Source organism: Drosophila melanogaster, chromosome X (genome assembly GCF_000001215.4).
Source record: "Drosophila melanogaster chromosome X".
NCBI classification, from domain to species: Eukaryota; Metazoa; Arthropoda; class Insecta; order Diptera; family Drosophilidae; genus Drosophila; species Drosophila melanogaster.
In genome coordinates, this window is record NC_004354.4 from 7,282,196 (window position 1) to 7,305,023 (window position 22,828).

Genomic DNA, 22,828 nt, shown 5'->3' on the forward strand with positions numbered 1-22,828 from the left:
AAATGAAGGTACTCCTAGCAATTAAGAGACTTCAACTAATACTCACTGGAAGTGCGCCGGGGGCGTCGCGGTATCTGGCTGGGCGAACGGGCCGCACGACCGCCATGGCGGCGTGAAGTAGCGGTCGCGGTTGCTAGTTTGTGCGAACCGTAGCGCCGCTTATGATCGGACGGACTGCTTGAGCGCGACGAGTCCGAGCTGGAGTCACTCTGCGAACTGTTCGAGGTGGAATACGACGAGTTGCTGCTGTAGCTGCGCCTATCTCGACGGCGGCGATCCTCGCGTTCATATGATCCCCGGCCAACGGACTTGGATCGCATCCAGGGATCACTCCACTCATCACCACGTCCAGCGGCCTCCACACGCTGTACGATGACCTCGCGCGTTGGTCTCGAACGGCGATCGTCCTCATAGTGCGGCATCCGGTGGGGCGGCAATTCGCGATATCTAGTCATACGGCCGTACGCATCCACATCATCGTACTGCGGTGGCATATACTGAGGTCGGCCGTAGCGATCGGGTGGCGGTCCGTAAACGGAGTACTGCAAGGGCAGAAGAGCACGAGGATTTGCATGGGCAACGGCATGCGGATGCATGGACAGAGGCATACTGAGTGGATTGAGTGGCTGTTCGCGCACATTGGCCGAAGGAGGCGGCGGTGATCGGGCGCTGCTACCGCCCCGATCCTTGAGGTAGTACGAATCCTTCTCCATTTCATCGGGCGACAGTGTTAGGTTCATCTTCTTGTCCTCAAAGTCCATGTCCTGCTCCTTGCGTTTGTTGGCTTTTCGCATCATCTCCTTAGCGGTGCGCAGGCCGCGCTCCCAGGCATTCTCCACCACCACCGGAGCTCCGTCAGGCAAAAGAGTGCGGGCGTCGTGGACGGGTGCACCATAAATACTGGGCGCATGAAGGAGCGGCGGTCGGTGATGCAATGGCCGCTCAGTTCGATAATCATGATAGTCAGCAGTCGCCGAGGCGTGGGAACTATAGGCACTCCCTCCGGCACGAGGGGCAGCGGTCGATGATGGGGCTGCTGGGGCGCTGGCTCCAGTTGAACCTCCCTGCATCGGGACCGGCCGTATAACGTTGTCGAACATTGTGTAGTTGCCCTTGTCTGTGACGCCAGGATGCAGGAAGCGGCAGCTCATCCCCCAGGTGCACTGACCCCGAGTGTAGAATCGACACACCGGCTTCGGTTCAGTCTCCTCCGGTCGCTTTTCATCCTCATCGGACACCTCGCCCTCCTCCAGCTCCCCCTCTTCCACTTTTTCCTGGCTGGATGAAGTCGACACCGACACTATATCTTTTTCCTCCTCGCCTTCCTCCAGGCAGCCATTGCCTGCGTCGTCCTTCCGGCTGTCATTGCCTGCGCCATCCTCCAAGCAGCCATTGCCAGCGCCATCCTTGCGTGTGTCTTTGTCATCGCCGTCTTTATCATCGCCGTCTTTATCCACCTCGCCGTCGTCATCGCCCTCGTCTTGCGACACCTTGGTCGTACTCTTGGTCTGGTTTGTTTCGTTGGCTGTGCTCTCCATCGGTGAAGGCTCCTTTGCCTGCTCCGGACACTCGCCCTCTTCCGCCTCGAAGTCCAAGGCGTCGTCGTCATGAGTTTTGACCAAGTCCTCCTGCAAAGCGGTCGCTGGTGCAAGTCCATTGGACGCGTCGTCGGTCTGAAATACATTTGAGTTATTAATGATTCAAGCTATTTAGATTAGAAACTACAATTCGAAACTAGAGCTCACATGGGTTTCTTTTGCGAAAGGCTCCTTCTCATCCCCGCTTGACGCTTTGCCGTTAGGCGTGGACTGCTTTTGCTCAACCTCATCCTCTTCGCCGAGAGTGGGCAGTGAATCATTGGAAATGGCGCCATCCTCGTTCTCATCCGCCGGACGCATTGAATTTTTGGATGAGGTTCGCTTCTCCTCACCCTCGATGTCGCTGACATCGCTAAGGTCGTCGTGACTGATATTCAGATCCACGGCAGCCTGATTGTACAGCTGGGGACTGACGCTTCGACTGCGAACGGATGAGAGGAACGAGCTAGGCTGTGACTTAGCGTTTGGCGAACCAGGTTGATCCGCATTAACAGGCGTTCCAGCAGCAGACTCGGACTCTCGCTCATTTATCGGCGAATGCTGCTGCTGCTCCCGTTGCTGCTCGGAAAGACGCTGCACCTCCTGTTCCGGTTCCTGATCGCCCTCATCCTCGCTAGAGGAGCCGCTGGAAGAGCTACTGCCACTGCCACTGCCACTTCCGCTGCTGCTGCTCGAGCTCTTCTTCTGCTTCTTGGACAGGTCACTGCGATTCGAACTGGAACTGGAGTTGGACGATGAGCTACTGGTGGAGGGGGCTCGATCGGACCGATCCAGTATGGGGTCGCCACCTCCGCCAGGCGATTCGCCACCATGATCCGCGACAACTTCATCCTTGTCGTTGGTGGGCGAATTCGACCGTGACTCCGAGGAATTGGACGCCGAACTGGCATGAGAATCGTCCGATTCCATGTCAAGGACCATGGGTTCGCCTTACGCCGGTGCGACCAACTAGTTCCTTGGCGTTTCTGCAGGAGATTCGAACAGATCGAGAATTAGTTTTTCTGGCATGGCTAAATATACTCAACGCTTTGGACAAGGCTCAGACGATTAAAAGCCACCACGTCCTGGTGGGAGGGGAATGTCACCGGGGCAAAACTAGCGAAGCAAGTCGATATTTTATTGGGGGCTTCTGGCGACGATTACCGGTTAATTGAGTGGACAAGTTTTGAATCGAAACAGCAAGTATACTAAGTCGGCAAGGAATAAAGACATTTGTCTGTCCAGTTTCGATTCATGTTGATTGTAACCACGTGGGTATTCTAATTGTCAATTACAAAAGAATCGATAAGAAAATCGATAGAACTAATATTATGTAATCGCAATAATCGAGGCGAGCATCGCACTGGGTCGATAACTAATAATTGTGAATAGGAGGAGGAGCAGATAGGGGATGGCCTTAATAGAAAGGGGATAGAAACGAAAGTCAAGGTCAAAAGCCCCCAAACAAATGCCGATAGCTCCGATAACGCGATAACAATCGATTTTGATATAGGATTTTTTTTATATTTGTGGGAATGACAGAATAAGTTTTTTTTTTTTTGCTTTTAACTTTTAGTGGGGTTCTTACCTTCATTTCTTTTATAAGCTTTTATGTTTTTTAATTAATTGATTATATTGTGTGTGTGCCAGTATCTTTTTTTCTTTTTTTATTTCTCTTTATACTTTATTTTTGATTAATTTTCTTGACGCGAACGAGGGACAACAAAGAGCGAGGGAGAGCGAGATTGTAAGCGCAGTGCAATTTGAAAAATTCTTTCTATTCTGGCGCTCTCTTTCCCTCTCACACACACAGTTAAGGACACGCACACACACACAGGCGCACACACAGAGGAGAGTTAAGTATTTGCATTTTTGCGGACTTTTTCGCACTTTTCGCGACCGAAATTGAATTTTCTTAACAACTTTAACCACTTTTATTCACTTACTGACTTTTACTTGAACGTTTAACTGGTTTTTTGTGTTACTTTTGCAACTTAACTTTTTTACATTCTCTAGTTCAGTTTTCATTTCATTTTTTTTTTTTTTTTTTTTTTTTTGGAGGGGAAAAATAGAATACTTGAAAATATATCAATTTGTTGCTCTGATTTTGACAATATGCTTGATTTCTTGTTGCTGCTTACCTATGTTTGAGTAGTGTGAATGCGAGCAAGAGCGCCGCTGCGCTGCCTCTACCGCTGCCGACGTCAGCGCCGCGCTTTCCTCCTTCAATCTTTTTACCGCTAAAGACGAACTGGAAAGCCCGTTTTTCCGGCGGCTCGGCGGCGACTGGTTTACCTGGTAGCGTTGGAAATTCGATGTTTTTGTGCTACAGCAAATGCTCTGGATGCCTTTTTTTGTGTTAATGAAAAAACTGTTTCCGACAGAAAACGTTTGCCTAAAGAATATGGCAGCTGCCAGTGTGACTGTGCATGGCGTGCCCGGAAATACGGCGAAAAGCGTGCGTGCCTAGTCGGTGATGTTATCTTAGCTTATGTGGCTGACGCACAGACATGACTAAGTAAATATCCAAAATGGTTCATGCCATGGCTAGCATCGAGATATTTGCGCGCCAGTGTTGCCACTTTGTCAACAGAGCCATCGTTTGGAAGGGGTCGTAAGGGGTTAAGAGCCCCATTAATATTTGGTAAATACTTGCACATATTTTATGTGCTTATTTATGATAAAATGGCTTAGGTGTATGCAAAAAATTACAGAGTATGATAACGGTTAATTGTCAAAGATAAATTTATAAGAAAAACGTGTTTCTAATCTATTTATAACCAAACCATTTTCAACGACTACAAAAAATATTGTATATTTATATTCATGACTTAAAATTTGTATAATTAGTTTTTTCATCTACGCCCTTGACAATTGCCAAACTACATGTTGTCGAAAAATAAAACACCGGTCAGCTGGACTCCGTACACAATTGGCAAAATGTTGAAATTTATCGAAATTGCTGCAAATTAACAATAATTACGCAACTTTAGCAAAGCAACGAACCCCCCTCGGCGGCAACATACCACTGCCCAATTAGTTTTCCCGCCGGTGGCGTGTGTACACACTGGGGCCACCAAATGCAGCGCCTGACGAAATCGTTACGTTCACTTCCATTTCCCGCGGGAAAGATCCTGCGAACCCAATTGGTGGTCAGAAGGGAGTACTCCTCGGAAATACCGGATCCCGTTGAACTAAGCTTCGATTCGTACACCGGCGAGAATCCAGAGACGAGTCCACCACTGCTCACATATCATGGACTCTTTGGTTCCAAGCAAAATTGGCGAGGAATTAGCAAGGCTCTGGTGCGAAAAGTTTCCCGAAAGGTGAGCTTACCAATTTATGCGTTTAGCCAAAGTATCAATGCTCAAGCCAATGTGTATTTATTTTAACCTACAGGTGTACGCCATCGATGTGAGGAATCATGGCGAGAGTCCACATTCGAGTGTCCACAATTCCAAAGCGATGAGCGAGGATTTGCGTTTGTTTATGGAGCAGCGCAGTCATCCGAATGCCGCCTGCATGGGTCACAGCATGGGCGGCAGGTCCATGATGTACTTCGCTCGAAAATATGTAAGTGTTGCGCCTTATGCACAAACTGAGTTAAATGTTAAACAATCATTTTTCCATTATCATAGCCCGAGTTGGTGGAACGTTTGATAGTGGTGGACATATCGCCAATTAGCGTGCCCCGTTCCACGGGCGAGATGACGGAAATTTTCGACGCGATGGTCTCCCTGGACCTTTCGCCAAGCATGTCCATGTCTGAGGGCAGGAAAATTGCACGGGAAAAACTACTGAAAGCCACCGAAGACGAGACCGTTGACTTTATCATGCTGAATCTCCGAAAAAATCCTGACACCGGCGCGTAAGTTTGCCACATATGTATTTGGCCTTTTTTGGGAACCGCTTTAAAATGAGATAATCTTCCTATAGTTTCTCTTGGGCCTGCAATGCCCATGTTCTTCGTGAATTCCTCACCCGCTTCGACAAATATCAGAGTAATTTGGAGGAACTGCCGCCGTACACGGGACCCACTACGTTCATTTGCGGCACGCGATCACCTTACATGAGGTAACTTGGATCCCGAGGTGCTAAGTAAACTAAACTAATTGAATCTTTTTGCCATCTTTATTAGACGCGAGCAATGGCCACAGATACAGAAAATGTTTCCCAATTCTGAGATCCACTGGCTGGATGCCGGACATTTAGTGCACTTTGAAAAGCCGCAGGAGTTTCTAACAATAGTCAGCGAGTTCCTGAATAGAACTGAGTAGACCAAATTTTGATATTTTAACCAAATGTACAAAGAAGTCAATCGCGTAGATCGACTTTAGCTAAATTGGAAAGTGAACGCTTTGTTTTTCTTGGGAACGGGAATTCAAATTAATTTCACTTCAGAACTCGAGAAGACATTCTTCAACGATCTACGCAGATCTTCAAGAATCTTCACCGAAAAGAGCGGGATAGCAATATATATATTTTTTTTTTTGATATAAGCGTTCTGAACTTGATGATTTTTCAGAATATAATAAATTTCTTAAGCACCTTTAGTGCACGAAATGCCCTCGATTTAACCCCCTTAGAAAAGTTTCAATTTATAGTGGTGTATGTACATTTAAAATGTAATTTAATTTATCATTCTTGTTCGGCGTGTAATCGTTAGTGTTTTTTTTTTTTTGGATTTCCAGTTACGTTCGTCTTTTTCCATTTGGTTTTTGTTTAAAAAATATACATACACAGACACGAAAAAAATGCCATGAAGAAGCTGATAGATTTCGTATGATTTCGTATGCTGCATACAAAAATTGACGGCAAATGGATTTTCCTCAATTTTTTTTTTTTGAAAATTTCCAATTCGCTTCTCATAAGTTCTGTGTGTGCGTGTGTGTATACGTACGTATTTTATATATATGTATTTGTTGTTTCTTGTTGGGTGTGTGTGTGGAGTGTCCTTACTTATTAGGATTAAATAAGTGTGTACAAATACATATATAAATCAAGGGAAATCACATAGCACTTAAAATTATATAGTCAAAGTGGAAATCATTGATAAATGAACACAATCCGCGTGCTTCAGTGTGTTGTTGTTGTGTTTGTGTGTTAGTTTCCGTTTGCAGGAGATCATATCTTGATGCTAAATACATCAAACAGGAATGGTGGGTAAAACTTTGGTGTGCTAAGGCTAAAATGGCTGTGATAATATTCCTCGATTCGATTCGATGTGTTTGTGAGTGTGATTGTTGACATTGAGTGGGTGTTTCGTGTGTGTGTGTGTGTGACAAGTCATTGATTTTGTCTCACAGCTTCTGTAGTTTCTAGTTCTTTAGTTATTAGTTTTGCTCTAGTTGCAGTTCCATTATAGTTGAGTTTCTAGACTATATTGCCGCCATCGTAGGCGTAGTCGGCTTTGTTGTGCATGACGAGTCGGTTTCCCACAAAGTAAAAGCTGTCCGAGCGCGTCTCAAAGGGGCTCGATATCATCTCAGCAACTAAAAAAAAATGGAAAACGAACGAACATATTTATGTGAATTGCATTTCATTAATAAGTCCACATCCTACAAACCGATAACAAAAAATAAAAACCATGATAGCTGCTCGCAATCTGACCAATAGAAGCCTCATCTCACAGGCGCAAATCGTAAACGACCTTGACCCACAAACCCCTTCAACTTTTGGCAGCAACTTTCAATTGCGTGTCATGCTGGCTGGGATTATGTAAAAATTGCTCACCTAGGTCGGGTGGAAGGTTAGGAAACTCGTAGATGTGCTCAACCGTATTCTTCGAAAATGGAAAGCAAAAGCCGAACTCAAAGTCAAACGTCTTTAGCAGGCGATCGCGGAAGAAGTGGCGTTCGATCATACGAAAATTATTAAGCGGCTGGCTGCCCACAGTGAATTCCACACTGCAAATAAGGGAAACTTACAAATTGAGAGGCATTTAAAACAAATGCAAATACTGTATAACCTACGTGGCTCCCACTGTTTTGAGGTTGAGAAATGCCGGTGTGAACTGATAGCGCACATAGCGTCCGGCATTTGGATCGGCAGTGTCATCCAGTGACAATTTCTCGGCAGCCGCCAGCATGGTTTCATCCGAGGACAGTCCTTCCGGATATTGTTCACTCGGCGGTTTGGCGATCTCGAAGAGCACAGCGCCGCTCTCCAGGTCGCGAATCTTGAACCGCGTGAAATCAATCTCGAACACATTTGCATTGGCGGAGCAGAGATAGTCGTCCGTGATCTTGGTCAGATGGAGCACCTCGTCGGGAGTCACGCTGGAAGACTCCGCAGGCCGTTTGGCATCACCGGAGGCACCAGCGCCCGCTGCTGCAGCTCCCGACGATCCTCCACTGCCGCCGTTGGCCTCCACTCCACTGTTCGAAGAAGAGGATCCTGCGGCCGCGGAGGAAGACGTTGTCACTGCGCCTGCACCGGAGGATTGCACCGGATTTAGTTGCTTACCCACCACGCTCATTGTGCACGGAATGAATCTGGTGGTATTATTTGTCTATAGTCTGCGTTTCGGATTTCTCAAGCTGAACAGCTTTTTTAAGGCTCCTGGCTGGATGGCTGCTGCAGTGGTATCCTTTGATTTGAAGAAGCTACTCCGCTGTCTCACTCTGCGAATAGAAAGGAATAGGCATTGGTTATTAGGGAGTAAATAATAAAATATAGCACAAATACTTTTGAATTTCTATTACTTCAAACTAAACTGAATAATGAAATATCACATTTTTTTTTTAACATAGCAAAAAAAAAAAAAAGAAGTCATAGTTGTTAAGTTACTCACCAACACAAACACACACAAGTGTAGAGTTGTCATAAATTGTGCCAGGATTTTCTGGTGGAAATATAAGGCTTCGTCTCCGCTACCCTATTATCCTTTCGCTTTCCGCTCCTCACTATTAATTTTTGCCAAATATGAATAGTTATTTGGCGAAAAGCACAAAAATAAGTTAAGTATAAGGTATATAAGTTAAAATAAATTCAACATAAATGCAAACACTACTTACCCACACGAATTCAGGTTGCAAGTGTTGCCATAACATTTAGCTGTCAGCGACAACAACGTCCACGACCATTGCAACAACAGCAACAACAACAACAACACCGAACCGACGACGACAGCAACAAATGAAATTCGTTTGAAAATCACCAGCAACAGCAGCAACAACAACAACAACAACAACAAATGACCCAATTTCTGAAAAAGCTGCGCTCTCCTTTTTCCTTTTTTTTTCCTTTGTGTTTGTTTTTCCCTTTTCGGTTCGCGTCCTTTATGCGAATGTATGTGTGTGTGTGTGTGTTTTTATATGTTTATGTATGCGCAGGGATTCATTTATTAATTTGGTTTTAGTTGCTGTTGGCACTGCCCGAAAATCAATTAGATCAATTTGACCGGCAATGCTGCTGGTGTTGTTGTTGTCGTCCGCAAAAGCAACTTAACGCACTTAAACGCTAAACATTGCACCTTTTTTGCCCACTTTTTTTGCACTACTCAGCAATCGATAGATTATCGATGATGCATTACAGGAAATCGGTGAGACCGTTCGCGCATGGGGAAAAACTTACGACCAACGTTGCCACATACTCGCAAAAAAACATTTCTGCGTTCTAGCAGGGGTCACACTGTTGGCGCAATATTCAAAATATTCTACATTTTACATCTAGAAAAAAGGCTATTCAGATTTTTAACATTATTTATTGTATAACCGAAAGTAAGCGAACGTTTGCAGAAAGCTTAATCGGAAATAATGAGTATAGACAAGTATAAGTATAGATTTTCACATCTTAAGCTTAAATTGAAAACCCAAACTAAAAAATAAAATGCATATACCCCCGTCACTCGCCAGAGTAAACCACTATATACAAAGCAAATTCGAAAAGGAAACACTTTGGAAGCGTGCAAATGTGTTAAATGGCGTGTTGCGATCGCCTTCCCATGCATTTTTGTGGCCGACAATTAGTTAATATCCATGCAGCAGACTGCCGCTTGCTTCTCCCGCTTCTCAAGTGCGCCGTCGAGTGGTTTCCTTTCCTTTCGCTTCCCCTCCCTTCGCCTAGAATGCAGATAAGCCCGGCCTAAAACTCAAGTGTCCTCCTATCCACATCCCATCCCATTCCATATACAACGCACCCATACTCGGACCCATTTCGATTTCCATATTCAGACGCACGGGCGCCAATGCCAGATCATGTTTGTGCACTGCGAGAAATGCTGGCTATAATATTATTTAGATCTATTTCGATTTTTCACGCTTAGTGAGTCGCTATTTTAGTTTATAGATTTCATGTAAATAAAATAGCACTATGATATTAAGATAGTTTTTTTTTTCATATTCATACATAAATGTATTTTTTTCTTTCAGTGCGAGACGAAAGTACTTGAGTTCAATTCTAGCTCCTCCTTTTCACATTTTCTCTGCTTCTTGCCGCTGTTATTGTTGGCCTTAAGTGGGTATTTTAATATTCGCAGCCGGAGCCAAAGAAGTGTTAAGTTTCAGGGGCCACATATGCACTTATCCCCCGTCCACTGTCCACTGCCCCTGCCCCTGCCCCTGTTTTTTTTTCTCCATTGGCGTCCGCGTTTCCTGTATTTTTTTTTTGTAGTTTTTTTTTTTTTTTTTGTTTCTTACATTGGTATTGGTGTGTATCTGTGTGGCAGCACTGGGAACGTGTTCGGCTCTATCTTTAGTACAGTTTGACTGGAGATCTCCAAACTGACCCCCCCCCCCTTGCACCGCCGCCCCTCACTTGATTTATCCCCCAAAAACTCACATAAAATCTGCAGACAGCCGGGCACCTGAGGAATATGCCATCTGACAGGCCGAAAGGGTCGACAAAAGATCCAAGGAATTCGCGGGATAATCCATCTTTTGTATCAGCGCAAATGCCATAGGCAGGATTCGGTTTCATTTGAGTTAAATTTGCTGTTCCATGAGATTAAATATTTTCGAACCAATTTTTAATGACTGCAGCAGGTGGCCAATTTAAAAGTACTAACTCTATATTATTCAATTATATCAAAGGACACTTTTAAGGATAATTTTATTCGCCCAGAGGATGGTAACCCAAAAATACTTAACCTGTTTTCTTCAGAATTTATATACATACTAATGTATATAAGCTTTTCCAAATAGTAGCTACATCCGACTTATCACCGATCGATTTACATTTACATAGCAAATGAAACTTAACGTTCGATTGTTAGTTGATGAAATTTGTTTGAATATTTCTTTCTTTCACGGACGGACCATAGAACTTTTCGAGCCATAGAACTCAAGTACCCCCTCCTGTGTACTTCAATGCGTGTTTGTGTGTGCGTCTGTGTGCCTGGGTATCGAAAACAAACAGTAGAGCAGCAACAAAAACCAAAAATCGTGGGCGATAATATTCGTACTCGAATGGCCGAACAGGGGCGTGGCACAAAAAAAGGGGGCTAGAAATATTTTCCAAAGCTTGTTGCATCTAATAAATGGGATCTTATGGTCATAGTATTACGTTGCTCACATTTTATAAAGTACTGCATACTTTCTTGGGAAAATGTTACGTCTGCGCAGCCTGTTTTGTGTGCCTTTTTATAAGAAATCCCCTTCGCAGAAGACGCCACTGACCCTATTCCAAGTGGCGATGACGTTATGCGCGCCGGACGGTCTGGCAATGCAATGCACACTGCACTCGCACTCACACACAGATACAAACACACCACACACACACACACATACTCCACATCGAGTGGCCGTTTCGGAGAGTGTGTTTTGCTGGGGTTTATTGCGTGTGTGTGTGTGAGTGTGTGCACACTCCATAGAGTAACACCTCCCAAGCAACGCGTTCAGTTCGTCAAAAGCGCCAACAACAACACGAATTGATACACTGAACAAAACACGATGATACTACTACACTAATAAAAAGTAGCACTTCAGCTATAAAGAATATAACTAAAAACCAAAATGCTTAAAACTGCGTGCACTCTATGAAAAGATGTAGGTGTAGTTGCACGTTGCGTAATATCAACATTTTTTCTGAGTGCAACGAAAGGAAGAAGAAGAAGAAGCACAAGAGCCGCAGAGCATAATCTAAATGGAATTTAGCTTTGAGCCTTGCTTTTCGAGCGATTTCTCAGGCGAGATACAACAACAGTGGGCAGCGACAACGACGTCGACGCCTTCGCTGACCACTCCCCCCACCCCGCTGGCCAACTTTGGCATACCCTTTGTAACACACCCCCCTTTTCTCGCAGTGCAAGCCCCGTCTATGTGTGTGTGTGTGTGTGTGTGTGTGTGAGTGCAGTGCTGCATGTGTGAGTGTGGATTTTTCTGGCGACAGACTGTCTGGCCTGACTCTGCCGACGCCTCTGCCCGCGTCGCTGCCTCGGTCAACTGCGACGCCTCTGTGCGCGTTTGTTTGGCCTGCCTTTATACATGGTGAATGCGTCTGTGTGCAAGTGCACACCAATGGCCACTTAAATAGCACCCAAAGAGTAGAAGTTTTCAATAACAACAATAAGCTATAAGAATTTTGATGGTTGTCTTAAAATTTTCCTGTTTCATCGCAATTGAATTAATATTTTAATATCTAATAAACTATCAAATATTTTTTGGATTGTACCGCCTGGTTGTCTTGTTCTTAACCCTTATTATTATTGTATTATCTCAATTGAATAAAATATCTTAGACCTATTTTCTTGTCCATGCCTGTAGTTCTAAGAACGTAGGTGTGCCAGTGTGCATGTCTGAACTTTCCGTCCGTTTCGGTTGCCCGTTTGTCCATTTGTCCCGGGCACGAATGTTTTGTTATTGCGGCGTTTTGTTATTGTTCCTCCATGCTGATATGGATTCTCGATGGGTTGGCGTTGGTGTGTTGGTGAGTGCATTATTGTGGGACGGTTGGAACTGTCGGATTGTAGGTATCCCAAAACCGAAACTCAAACTCTAACTCAAACTCAAACCCATACCGAGACCCATACCGAAACCCATACGCAAACACTCACAGTCACACGTACAGTGGGCACATTTTGTAGAGCTTGAACTTTACCTTTGAAAGGGTTGCTCTTGCTCCCTTTTGAAACTCTGACCTTCAGAAGGAAAAGGAAACCCGGTGCTCAAGTCCCGGAGTGCCTTTAATTGCCTGAATATTCGTTATTCTCCTGCTAGAAATTCTTATAACGTTCAGTACTTTCTGTACAGCAAAATGACAAGTAAATACATCCAAATAAGCATATACTTTTTGGTAAAAAAAAAAAAAAACAAAATACCAAAGCATCTGTTCCCAATCTAAAAAACCAAATGCGAACCAAACAAAGACGTACACACATAAATATTCGGAAATAATTAATCTATATATGTATACATATATTCGAAATAATGCGCACATAATGTCTGTCCGCAAGCAGGGCCAGAAAGTTTATTTGTATGCCCTCCCAAGGAATAAAATTTTATTTGTTCACCTCCTCTCGACAAAAAAAAAAAAAAACCACCTCTCCACCGCCTGCTGCATTTGCAGCATGCTTTATGCCCCATATGTTCAGCGCACATGCGTTATCGGACCCAAATTGGATTTACATAGATAGTTGACCCCAGCCCTATAAACAAACCCCATTCCGGAGCTCAGTTGGATGTCCCACGTACAGTAGGCACTGGAGAAGTGTGCTTTAAGAGGTGGGGACCGAAAACAGCAGGGGGATATATGGAATACCAGACCTAAAAAGCTAACCATGCTACAATGCTACAATCTTGAACTGAAACTTATAATATGTTCAGCATGTAGTCATAGGATTTAAACTATGTATCATAAATGCAATCCTGCAAACCAAAAAGACAAGTACATCCTATCGACTTTGAGAAAGGACCAATCTTAAATCCCCCTACCACGACAAAGGGTCACAAATCAAAATGAAAGATATGGGTGGTTTTTTCTAAATCTCAAAAACGATCTTCGGCGAAGGGGTTTTCTTTTTTTTTTTTGCCTTCACTAATGCGATGGCCCGTTGACATGGGACACTTGGGCACAAATCATTCCCGGTGTCCAGTGTTTGGTATGCGACAGAGATCCGATCCCATCCGATTCTTATCTACAATCTCTGCCTTTCTCTTTCGTATAACCGAAATGGTACGTCGGTTTTAGATCGAAAACACTTACTATTTGGTGCCAATGTAACGCCTGCGAACGGAATTCGAATTTGATTTATGACGACGCCCCATAGATTTCATACCCATAATTAGTATTTCGGGTGCGTTTCCCCCCTGACACACTGCGTATAGCATAGTATTGTACACCATAGTGACATGGGCTCCTCGGTCTGAGCGATTTATGGACAGGTGGCGATGTCGGCTGGCTACTGTGCAGCCGATATCCACAGCCGATTGTTCATGCCACGCGCGTATATCGCAGATATAGAAGCATGCATATAGATAGAGAGATGGATTGATAGATAGGTAGATAGATAGACTGATAGATAGCCAGACAGGCGGACAAACGAACAAACGGGGGGTGCGTATCTAATGAGGTCTCTGGTAGCTCATTTAACTTTTAAACGAGAGATACCGCCGCCTTAAATTATGGCCACCTGCGATGTCCCCAGCTGAATCACCAAATATCGACATCGAAGCTATATGCATAAACATGACCACGTATTCAATAATCTTGCCAGCTACCGGATATGGATCCATTCATCATCGGAACATCTCCGGTAGACCCATCAACATTAGACGGCTATGATAAACGACTAAGGTTTTTTATTTTTTTTTTTTTTTTTTGGGATGACATCCGAAAGTGCCACTACAATTGCCACACGTCAATAAAAATGTATAAAATATTACATTATTATGTTAACGTTTAAACAAACAAACTTGTAATAAGGTTTTACCTATTCTGGTTGTAGTTGATGTCGAATTTTCTATCTTCCACGATTAAATAAGATATATTTACTATCTAAAACCTTAAAATGGAAAGAAAATTGGTATTAAAACTGAAAATCAATCTAAAAATCAACCATTGATAACATTTTATTGAATCAAACCAAAAGCCAAATTGATTCCTGAATCCAAAAGACCCGATGAAGGATCGAACAGGTACTACGATGATATTGGTCGGAAAATACCTGCGCATCCTGGTGGTTTATGGTGCGGCCGTAAATGCAAGCCAAGTTCTTTACGGCTTCTCTGGCACAAACCCTAAATGTGGATTACGCTAATATTGCCCCCCCTAATAAAAACGGTCGTTGTCCAGGGCCGAATATTGCGTCTGATTGGTTTTTCCCACGATTACAATTAGCCGGACGGACACAAACTGACCTGAGCTGACCCGCAAAAAGACACGGTTGTCCGGCAGTCGGAACTGAAGGAAACTAAAGGAAACTGAGGGCAGGTCAGCGCTATGGATTGTGCACTAAGTTGCTTAATCCGACGGGAAATCCAAAACACAACCCGAGCCCGATCCTTCGCTCCTTCGATTTAAGCCAAAGTTAGAGGCACAGGCACACATGTGTGTTTGGTTTGAACGGGAAAGCCCCATTTTAAAGCTGGCCAACCAACGGCAACACATGTTCATGTTAGGACCGATACAGGTTGACATTCCCTGGAAGGATGCACCTCTGGGAGATTCCCACAACCGGCAGCAGGTCATGTCCAACCGATCGTTGCGGGAGCCACTTGTCCCGAAAAAATCCAAAGAAACTATCAAGTGGCGTTTAGGGAAACTCAAAACTTTCCAACCACACCATATCTTTCTAACGCCACACAATAAACTGGTATGATCACTGTTAAGATCAAAATGGGCTAAATAAAGCGATCATGAATCATTTACTATAAACTGAAGAGTTTTCTATTCTTTAATATAAAAGAAAAGATGAGTAACACCCTACAAAAATTTTAGGACTACAGATCTACCCACCGATGATGATCAACCCTTCCCAAAAAAAAGTCACAGCTTGTATTTCGTAAAGATTTCAGATTTCTTAAGACACGATCACCAACTGATCTATGGACTTCTTAAACCATTGGGCTTTCGTTGCACAACTTTAGGGATTTGTTTTTTTTTTTTTTTTTTTGATTCCACATCCGATTTCTTCTTCGAAGCACTTCGATCTTTTCTCACATCAGTTTGATCGACAATCGACGATCGATGGCTGTGTGAAAACAAGTTTCGTAACTATGTAAATTAACCTCCATACAGCCAAGCCAGATCACGCGTTGCCAGTTACTTTTCTGAGTGATCACGAAAGTGCAGGCCGATGAAAAGGGAGAAGCTCTTAATGGAGACACCGAAGATTGACCATCCTCTTTCCACACCTTCGGATTACACAATTAACTGGGATGGAGTTTGTTGACGTTAAATATGATCATGCGATTAAGCAATAAGGTCAACATTTTCATCTTTTAGCGGAGGTCCACGATTTAGTTAAATGCTACTTTCAAAAACCGAATCGATATGGTGAAATCAAAATCACAAACCTATGCAAATCTACATACACCATATATATATATATATATATATATATATATATATATGTATATATATATATATATGGCCAAGTAGAATAGATCAGGGCATTACCAAAAAAAGATTCGTTGGCCAGGCCACCCACACGCGCTTCTAAAAAAGTCTGGAAAATGCTGAAATTACCAGAAAATATTGCTGATCCAAGTGGGAAGTTTGAACTGAGGGTAGTGCAGTGGGGAATGTGGAAATGCAAAAGCGAGTGAAAGTGAAAGAACTTCCCCTCATGCATACATACATATGTACATATGTACATACATACATGCAAGCCATGCTATACAAACAAACATATTAAGCTAATTTTATGTTGACTGGACAGAAAAACTTTGCAATTCTGGCCATCGCGAATACACAAATTCATTCAGAACGTACTCCCACAAATGCAAATTATGTTTGTATGTGTGAAAGTTTTAAGATATATGTACATATGTATCTGAGAGACCCCAAAAAGAACTGCATAGCAAAAGGCCTTATATGGCTGTTTTTAATTTGCAGCCATTTGGCAAACAAAGTATGTATGTGCCTATATACAAACGTATTGCATTTTATTTCTTGACGCGGAATGTGTTAACAAATAGGGCATTTTTGGGGTTCTAGATGAAAGTTGAAAGTAAATGAGAATGATCACATAACAGTATCACACAGTAAGAATAAACAATATGACTATGAATCATATAAAAGAGTTATGTACATGTCTTATCGTTGATTTATATTCACATACAGATAGTTAGTTAGCTAAAGTTATTTGGTTTATGATAAACCTTGTATTGTGCTGTTTTTCCAAACAAATTTCACACATTTCCTACCTTTCAGTTAGACTGATATCAATTTATTGCTTGAGTTAAGACGATCATAATAAGAACCTTCTTATGTATATATATATATATATATATCATAGTCATCGGTATAGTCATACCCCTTAAGTGGAAAAGTACCGAGCCACATTCCGAACTCAGTAGTTGTAGTTGGCTGGCGATTGGTGGTTGCGTGGTGGTGCAGCAATCGATCGATCGATCAGTTTGCCAAAGTCGAGGTCGCACCACAAAGGGGGATATAATACTAATATACATCTGCGTATGAATAAATGGGGGTATATACATGGGGTGGCATGAGCATGTGCGCAAAAACAAAAGCCTAGGGAGACCTAAAACTACAGTGGAGCCTCTAACAGTCTTCACAATGAATTCAAGATTGAAGTTGATCTCGAAAACAATTTAGTATTTAGATTTGATTTGTTTTAAGTATTTTATATGATAACAACTTCCATAGCACCATTTGGTGCTAGGAAATTTAGGAGATCAAATGTTTTGAAAAAAAATGTGTGGGAAGAATTGAATGAGTTGTGGTAACGAATGGTGTTTTGTGGGGATCCCAAGAAAAAAGCCACTTTTTGGAATTTCGCCTGTACCGCAGAGCGTCGACGTCGGCAGCGGCAGAGTTGTCGGCAGCGACGACAGAGTGTCTGGCGGCGTAGCAAGACTGGCGACATTCTGTCTGGTGGCGATCGCCGCAACGTTGCCACTTTTCATTGAATTCGTTCGCTCGCTCGCCCGCTCGCTCTCTGTCTCTCGCTTGTTCCTCGAGTACCTGTTTGGGCGCTCTCGCTTGCTCACTCCCTTTCTCGTTTTGGAGCAGACAGAGCGACGTCAGCGATGAATGTGGATGAACATGAAATAAATGTGTGGCAACTCCAGTCCCCGTCCCCCTCTTCCCTTCAGCAACTCACACACAGCGCTGTGCTCCTTATTCTCTTATTCATTCTCTCTGGCGTTCATCCGCACACACACATCTCTACACACACCTACACGTTAACACTTTGGCGCTTGCTGCCCACGTCCGCTTCTCTGTGCGCCATCTCGTTCTAGCGCCTTGTGGTACAAGCACAATGTGTGAATACGAAAATAAATTAAATAACATTAGCTTGGTACACCTTGCGATTGCCACTGTGCGGCTCTCTTTCTCTCTGGCTAGCTCTCCCTCTCTTTTGCAGCCCAAGCAGACGCAGACATAGAGGCGCCGTTGTTGTGTTGTTGTTAACGTGGCAAAAGCCAAGATCCTGCAAAGCTTTGCTTTGCTCCTGCAGTAGGGACGAGAGTGAGACCGAGATAGTCGGAAAGAGAGAGGGGGATCGCAGCTATTTCCTGTGTGCAGCTACCAGGGCTGAAAGCTCAACATGGAACATGGCGCCAGGGCTGGCATATTAAATTAGCCAAGCTCCCCTCTTTCTTTCTCTCTCACTCTCCCACTCACTTTTCCATTTTTGCTGCCGCTCTGTCTGTCTTTCCAATTGAAAATCGACAACGGCGCAACAACAACAAAGTGTGGCGCTGCAAAAGAGCTGTAGCCAGGGGTGGCAAAAGGGGAATAGTGAGAGGTGATGGGTGAGGGACGTTGACGGGGACGAGGACGGGGACGGGGGAGAACAGCTCGACAGACGAGTTATGTGTGGCTGGCGGTGTAAAAAAAAACCTGTTTGTTTAAACAACAATTTTGTACTAAAAATACACACAGATACACACACAAAAGCTGTGAAGTGGAAGAAGAAGACGCGGTGGAGAGAGAACGGCAGAAAACAAAACCAACGAGCACGAGTGCGAGAGTGAACTCGTAATCGCACTCGCACACACACTCGCACACGGTGTGGCGCTTTATGCTGCGCTGCTTGGGGCGCAGCCGAAAGAAGAAGAAGCGACCGAAGAGGAGCCAAAGAAGCCGAAGCAGCGTCAGAATGCATAGAGTGAGAGCGAGAGAGAAAGACAGTGAGAGATGGGGGAGAGCCAAGAAGAAGAGGAAGAGCCGCCTGCCAGTTTGTCTGCCAAGAGTGCGCCACACAGTCTTCGATTGTGTTCCCCGCAGGCCCTTCTGCGCCCCATCCACTGTCGCCGTCGCTTGCCCCCCTTTATCGCGCTTAGCACCCCCTCCCCCCACCGCACCCAACAAAACACTGCCCGCTGTGCACACAGCTGCATCGGCAGAGGCAACATTTCGTGCGCTGTTTTTGTAGTTGTTGCTGCTGGGCGAGCACGTAGGCGTCCGCTCGTCTGTCTCTGTGGGCACAGACGACGCCAAGAAAATATAACCGTTTATTAAAGCAGAGCTGGAAAGCTTGAGCATCCTCAAGAAAACGAAATGATCTTTTTAAACATACATACATACATATTTGTATTTGTGCCAGCGTCGCTGTTAGAAGAATATAGTTTTAAGGGTTACTTCTAAATGCTAAAGCATATATTGAGAATTTCGTAATGCTTGCAATTTAAATTGCTATTTTTGATTAATCATATGGCATGACTCGTGCTTTGAGCACGAGTAAATCACTTCGCCTGATAAGATAAGATCTCTGAATACAAATAAGTAAAATATGGTATAAGAAATGGTGTTAGGTAATACAAATGTGTAAAATGTATAAGAATTTCAATTTCTTTGGGTCACATTGTGCGTTACTTGCGTTCGGTGCTTCTATTCTTATGTGCGCGGGTGTGTGTGTGCGTGTGTTGGCGTTGGAGGGCCCCCAATATTTTTGTTGAGGCACAGGCCCCAGGCAGCGCCTTCTTCTGTTCCCCCCCCCCTTTCTTGGGGCTCTATGGATGCATGTAGGTTTTTTGTTGTTTTTTTACGTTTTTATGTGCTGCGTTCACGTTCGACTGCAAAACAGAAATTGACTCAAATCGACGTTGCACCCCCTTTTTTGCGAACCCCCCTTTAACACCACCCGTGGTCCGAAAAGTGCAACCGCAAAGCTGCGACGCGAACAGCGACTGCGCAGCCAGCGCCTACGTCGACGCCTGCTAACTAGCCAAAGACCATAGAAAAAAAGGATGAGAAGAGGACGAGAGCCAGAAAGAGAGAGAGTGTGAGAGAGCGAGAGGGGAAGGGGGGGCCGAGAAGTGAAGGGGTGCCAAAAGGAAGAAGACGGCAGCGACAGAACACCTGAAGCTCAAAGGCTGAGCTTTGCATGTGTGTGTGTGTGTGTGTGTGTCTGTGTGAAGGAGGGAGCAAATAAGAAGGAGCCGTGGAAGAGGAAAAAAAAGGAGGCAGAGGCAGCGCATTAAAAGTCAGGCGAAGCGAGGCGAAAACAGGCAACACAAGGATCCAAGAAATTCCAATTCTCGGAAAAGTTAATAAAAGTTTTGCCTTCGCACATTGCCTTTCTCATGTGTGCACTGCAACAAAAAGATGGGCTATACTTTCTGTATGCGTACAAAAATAGATACAATGATCGAATTATTCAAAGATTCAAAATAGAAAGAGGAGCTTAATGTACAACTTGTTAGAGAATTAAAAAAAAACATCGCACGGAATTGTTATTTTGTTTATCACAGTGCAGCCCTCCTGACCACTCCCCCTCCGCCGCTTCTTTCCGCTTCCTTCTTTATATATATATGTACATATATGTATGTGTATGTATGTAGTTACGTGGTGCGGTTTTTTTCCTTTGTATATGGTCAGCGTGCATTTTTATGCGCCTTCCAACCGCCAAGGCGGCCAAATGTCTGGCCCATAGGGGCCACAAGAAACCAAGGAGGGACTACGGGGGTCTTGGGATTCCAGGGGGCAGGGGCAGGAACAGAGGCAGGGCCATGGAGCAACGGGGATCCAAAAGGGGAGGGGGGGGGGGGGGTTAACCTGGCCATGGATACTGGCGATGGGACAACGACAACGTTACTTTACCATGACGTTGGCTTTTTGGCTCGCAGCTTTGGCAGGCCGCTTTCTTTTCCGAGAAGAACTATCCATTAGGCGCCTGAGTTCGCTTCGGTTCGTAGTTACCTGGAATCGGACTTGCGAGTCGATTCTTCGAGAATCGAGAATCGGGAATTGGGAATCGGAAGAGGAGAATGGGGCATGCGGCATGCGGCATGGGGTATGAGGAGGCATGGAGCTTGGATGGCGTACCAAGTTGAAACGATCGTGCAGCGAACGATCCTTAATGTTACCATTGGAAGTCGTTAAGATTGGGCAAACACCAGTACTTCGAAAAAGGGAAGATAAACATTCGAGGAGATGAACTGAAAATGGATATTTCACACATTCTCAGTGGCACAGCAAATAATTAACCGGAAAATCGGAAAATGCAAGCGTCATTCGAAGGAAAAGCATAAGAGTGTGCAATATTCAGTCATCAGCACATGATCTTCGTGATTTTCACAGCCCAGGAGACTTTAAAAAGGAGACCAAACTACATCGTTTGTGCGCCGACTGAGAAGCTTACTAATCTCATTAGTGAAAATAATATATTTCACACTCAAAAGCTTTAGTTACTAGCCGTAAAACATTGCGATAAAGAGCTATTAAAAGCCTAGATGGCAGCTAGACTTTCCAATAGACGTAATCATCATAGCATTTCAAAACATTGTACAAAAAATGATTAGTTTTAGCTTTTTTATCAAGCTAATCAGTTATTTTTAAAAATGTTTACTCTTTTTACATTCCAGCATTTTGATATAAATTTATCAGAATGCTCAAGAGACGTGTTCCAAGTCAAGATGGCTTGCTAAGAGTGCAAGAGTGGAACCTGCACTTTGCAACAACTATTCGTACGTACATACTATATCATTTAGGCCTTCAACTGATATAATTTAGCACTTGTACAATGTTTTCCTGGATCTAGTTTTTGTTCGCCGCCCGAAACGTGATCGACCCACGTGGGATCGGTGGGGGCACTGGCGAATAGGGTTTATTCGAGGGGTGACGTACCCCCAAAGCCCCATAAAGATACCGAAGTGGTCAGTGGCGAAGAGATTGCAGCAGGGGCCCCCAACCGATAACCCGGGGGCACTACGTGTTCGGATAGATAGTGCCGACATGAGTGTGCGGCCGTACATATATACATACATACATATACACATAAATAAATACCCCGTGTATTCACGATTCCGATTGTGGATGCCACTACATACATATATATATAGTGCACTTTGTAATTGCTCGAGCCCCATTGCGTCGAAAATTGTTTACAGAATCGACTTTTATTGGCCGACAAATAGAACTTGGCACTTGGATCGCCTTTGTTTGATCTTATCACCTGATAAGACTCATATGTACCTATATTTTTTGTTCTCTTTCCGTTTAGTCATAGGCTAAATGAGTATGCCTGCCTTCATAGTTGAGGAATTTACAGTTTGTTTTTTTTCTTATTTTAATTCGGTGCAGATGCATAAGAAGGTGCACAAGGTGTGGGTATAAACCACAAGAGATGTCATACGATTTCTTGGGAAGATAGAAGACTGTCCAAAAATAATAGTTAAGAGCACAAACTTTGAACTTTCGATCGTATCCTGAACACATTCAAAGGACAATATCCAGAATTTCTTTCCTTCCGACTATATCCTGAACATAGATTACAAGATGATCTTTTTAATGCTAGGATACGCAAAGCGTCATATCTTTCAAGAGTTTAGATTGGTATAGTTTTCGGTATCCTGGCATTTGTGCTTCATCTTCTTGGGGCTCCATCTTGCGATTCTTCAGTCTTCAAGCGCTCGTTCTCCTCTCCTTGCCACATCTCTCTCCTTGTTTCATTTTTAGTCTGTTTGTTTGTGTGGGCTTATTCAAACGCAGACAGCGCGGCGGCAGCGTCGATGAAAAAAAGCAACCTAAGGTTCTTCTACTCCTACCACTCGTCTTCCGTCTCCGCCACCGCCGTCTTCACCTCCATCTCCTGCCCATTCTCGACGAGATTGGAGATCATAAGTGCCCCAGCACGTCGTTCTCCTTCTTTTCCTTTTTCGTCGGCTGCCGCGCCCTTTCCC

At 44.1% G+C, this 22,828-nt stretch overlaps 3 protein-coding genes and 1 long non-coding RNA gene across 11 annotated transcripts in view; 1 reads left to right on the forward strand and 3 right to left on the reverse strand.

The window, feature by feature from the left end:
- Positions 1 to 22,828, reverse strand: part of lncRNA:CR44357 (long non-coding RNA:CR44357) — a 239,347-nt gene that overhangs the window by 115,745 nt on the left and 100,774 nt on the right. The gene's annotated exons all lie outside the window — the stretch shown is intronic.
- CG1677 (uncharacterized protein) overlaps positions 1 to 22,828 on the reverse strand; it is a 124,709-nt gene that overhangs the window by 1,107 nt on the left and 100,774 nt on the right. The window contains exons 1-4 of one of the 4 annotated variants that reach the window (NM_001298048.1): positions 3,719 to 4,000; positions 3,166 to 3,589; positions 1,746 to 2,563; positions 47 to 1,673 (exon numbers count right to left, since the gene is read on the reverse strand). In NM_001298048.1, coding sequence (NP_001284977.1) covers positions 47 to 1,673; positions 1,746 to 2,519 — 2,401 coding nt within the window. In that variant the 5' untranslated portion in view covers positions 2,520 to 2,563; positions 3,166 to 3,589; positions 3,719 to 4,000. Of the gene's footprint in view, positions 1 to 46; positions 1,674 to 1,745; positions 2,564 to 2,618; positions 2,683 to 3,165; positions 3,590 to 3,718; positions 4,001 to 22,828 lie in introns of those variants that run through there. The other 3 variants (NM_132159.3, NM_001298047.1, NM_167124.3) reach the window with 3 other exon arrangements.
- CG2059 (uncharacterized protein) lies at positions 4,163 to 5,922 on the forward strand. Of its 2 annotated transcripts, NM_001201624.1 has the most exons (6): positions 4,163 to 4,221; positions 4,571 to 4,903; positions 4,977 to 5,150; positions 5,216 to 5,445; positions 5,514 to 5,651; positions 5,716 to 5,922. In NM_001201624.1, exons 2-6 carry the CDS (start codon positions 4,658 to 4,660, stop codon positions 5,852 to 5,854), a joined length of 927 nt encoding a protein of 308 aa, NP_001188553.1. In that variant the 5' UTR covers positions 4,163 to 4,221; positions 4,571 to 4,657; the 3' UTR covers positions 5,855 to 5,922. The 2 variants fall into 2 exon arrangements, with proteins under 2 accessions (NP_001188553.1, NP_572388.1); NM_132160.3 differs by lacking the exon at positions 4,163 to 4,221 and having other exon boundaries at positions 4,456 to 4,903.
- On the reverse strand, positions 6,172 to 9,103 carry unc-119. Of its 2 annotated transcripts, none has more exons than NM_001298049.1 (5): positions 8,598 to 9,103; positions 8,371 to 8,482; positions 7,550 to 8,200; positions 7,311 to 7,483; positions 6,172 to 7,069 (listed from the first exon to the last, which is right to left on the reverse strand). In NM_001298049.1, exons 3-5 carry the CDS (start codon positions 8,053 to 8,055, stop codon positions 6,951 to 6,953), a joined length of 798 nt encoding a protein of 265 aa, NP_001284978.1. In that variant the 5' UTR covers positions 8,056 to 8,200; positions 8,371 to 8,482; positions 8,598 to 9,103; the 3' UTR covers positions 6,172 to 6,950. The 2 variants fall into 2 exon arrangements, with proteins under 2 accessions (NP_001284978.1, NP_572389.1); NM_132161.5 differs by having other exon boundaries at positions 6,485 to 7,069; positions 8,594 to 9,103.

Bases quoted from the DNA above. Each gene is read 5' to 3' on its own strand.
- CG2059 (NM_001201624.1), top strand. From the start codon at position 4,658: ATGCAGCGCCTGACGAAATCGTTACGTTCACTTCCATTTCCCGCGGGA. The intron at 5,446-5,513 runs GTAAGTTTGCCA...ATCTTCCTATAG, and splicing joins AAAAATCCTGACACCGGCGC to TTTCTCTTGGGCCTGCAATG. The intron at 5,652-5,715 runs GTAACTTGGATC...CATCTTTATTAG, and splicing joins ACGCGATCACCTTACATGAG to ACGCGAGCAATGGCCACAGA.
- unc-119 (NM_001298049.1), bottom strand. From the start codon at position 8,055: ATGAGCGTGGTGGGTAAGCAACTAAATCCGGTGCAATCCTCCGGTGCA. The intron at 7,484-7,549 runs GTAGGTTATACA...CCTTATTTGCAG, and splicing joins CTCAAAACAGTGGGAGCCAC to TGTGGAATTCACTGTGGGCA. The intron at 7,070-7,310 runs GTGAGCAATTTT...ATTTTTTTTTAG, and splicing joins TAACCTTCCACCCGACCTAG to TTGCTGAGATGATATCGAGC.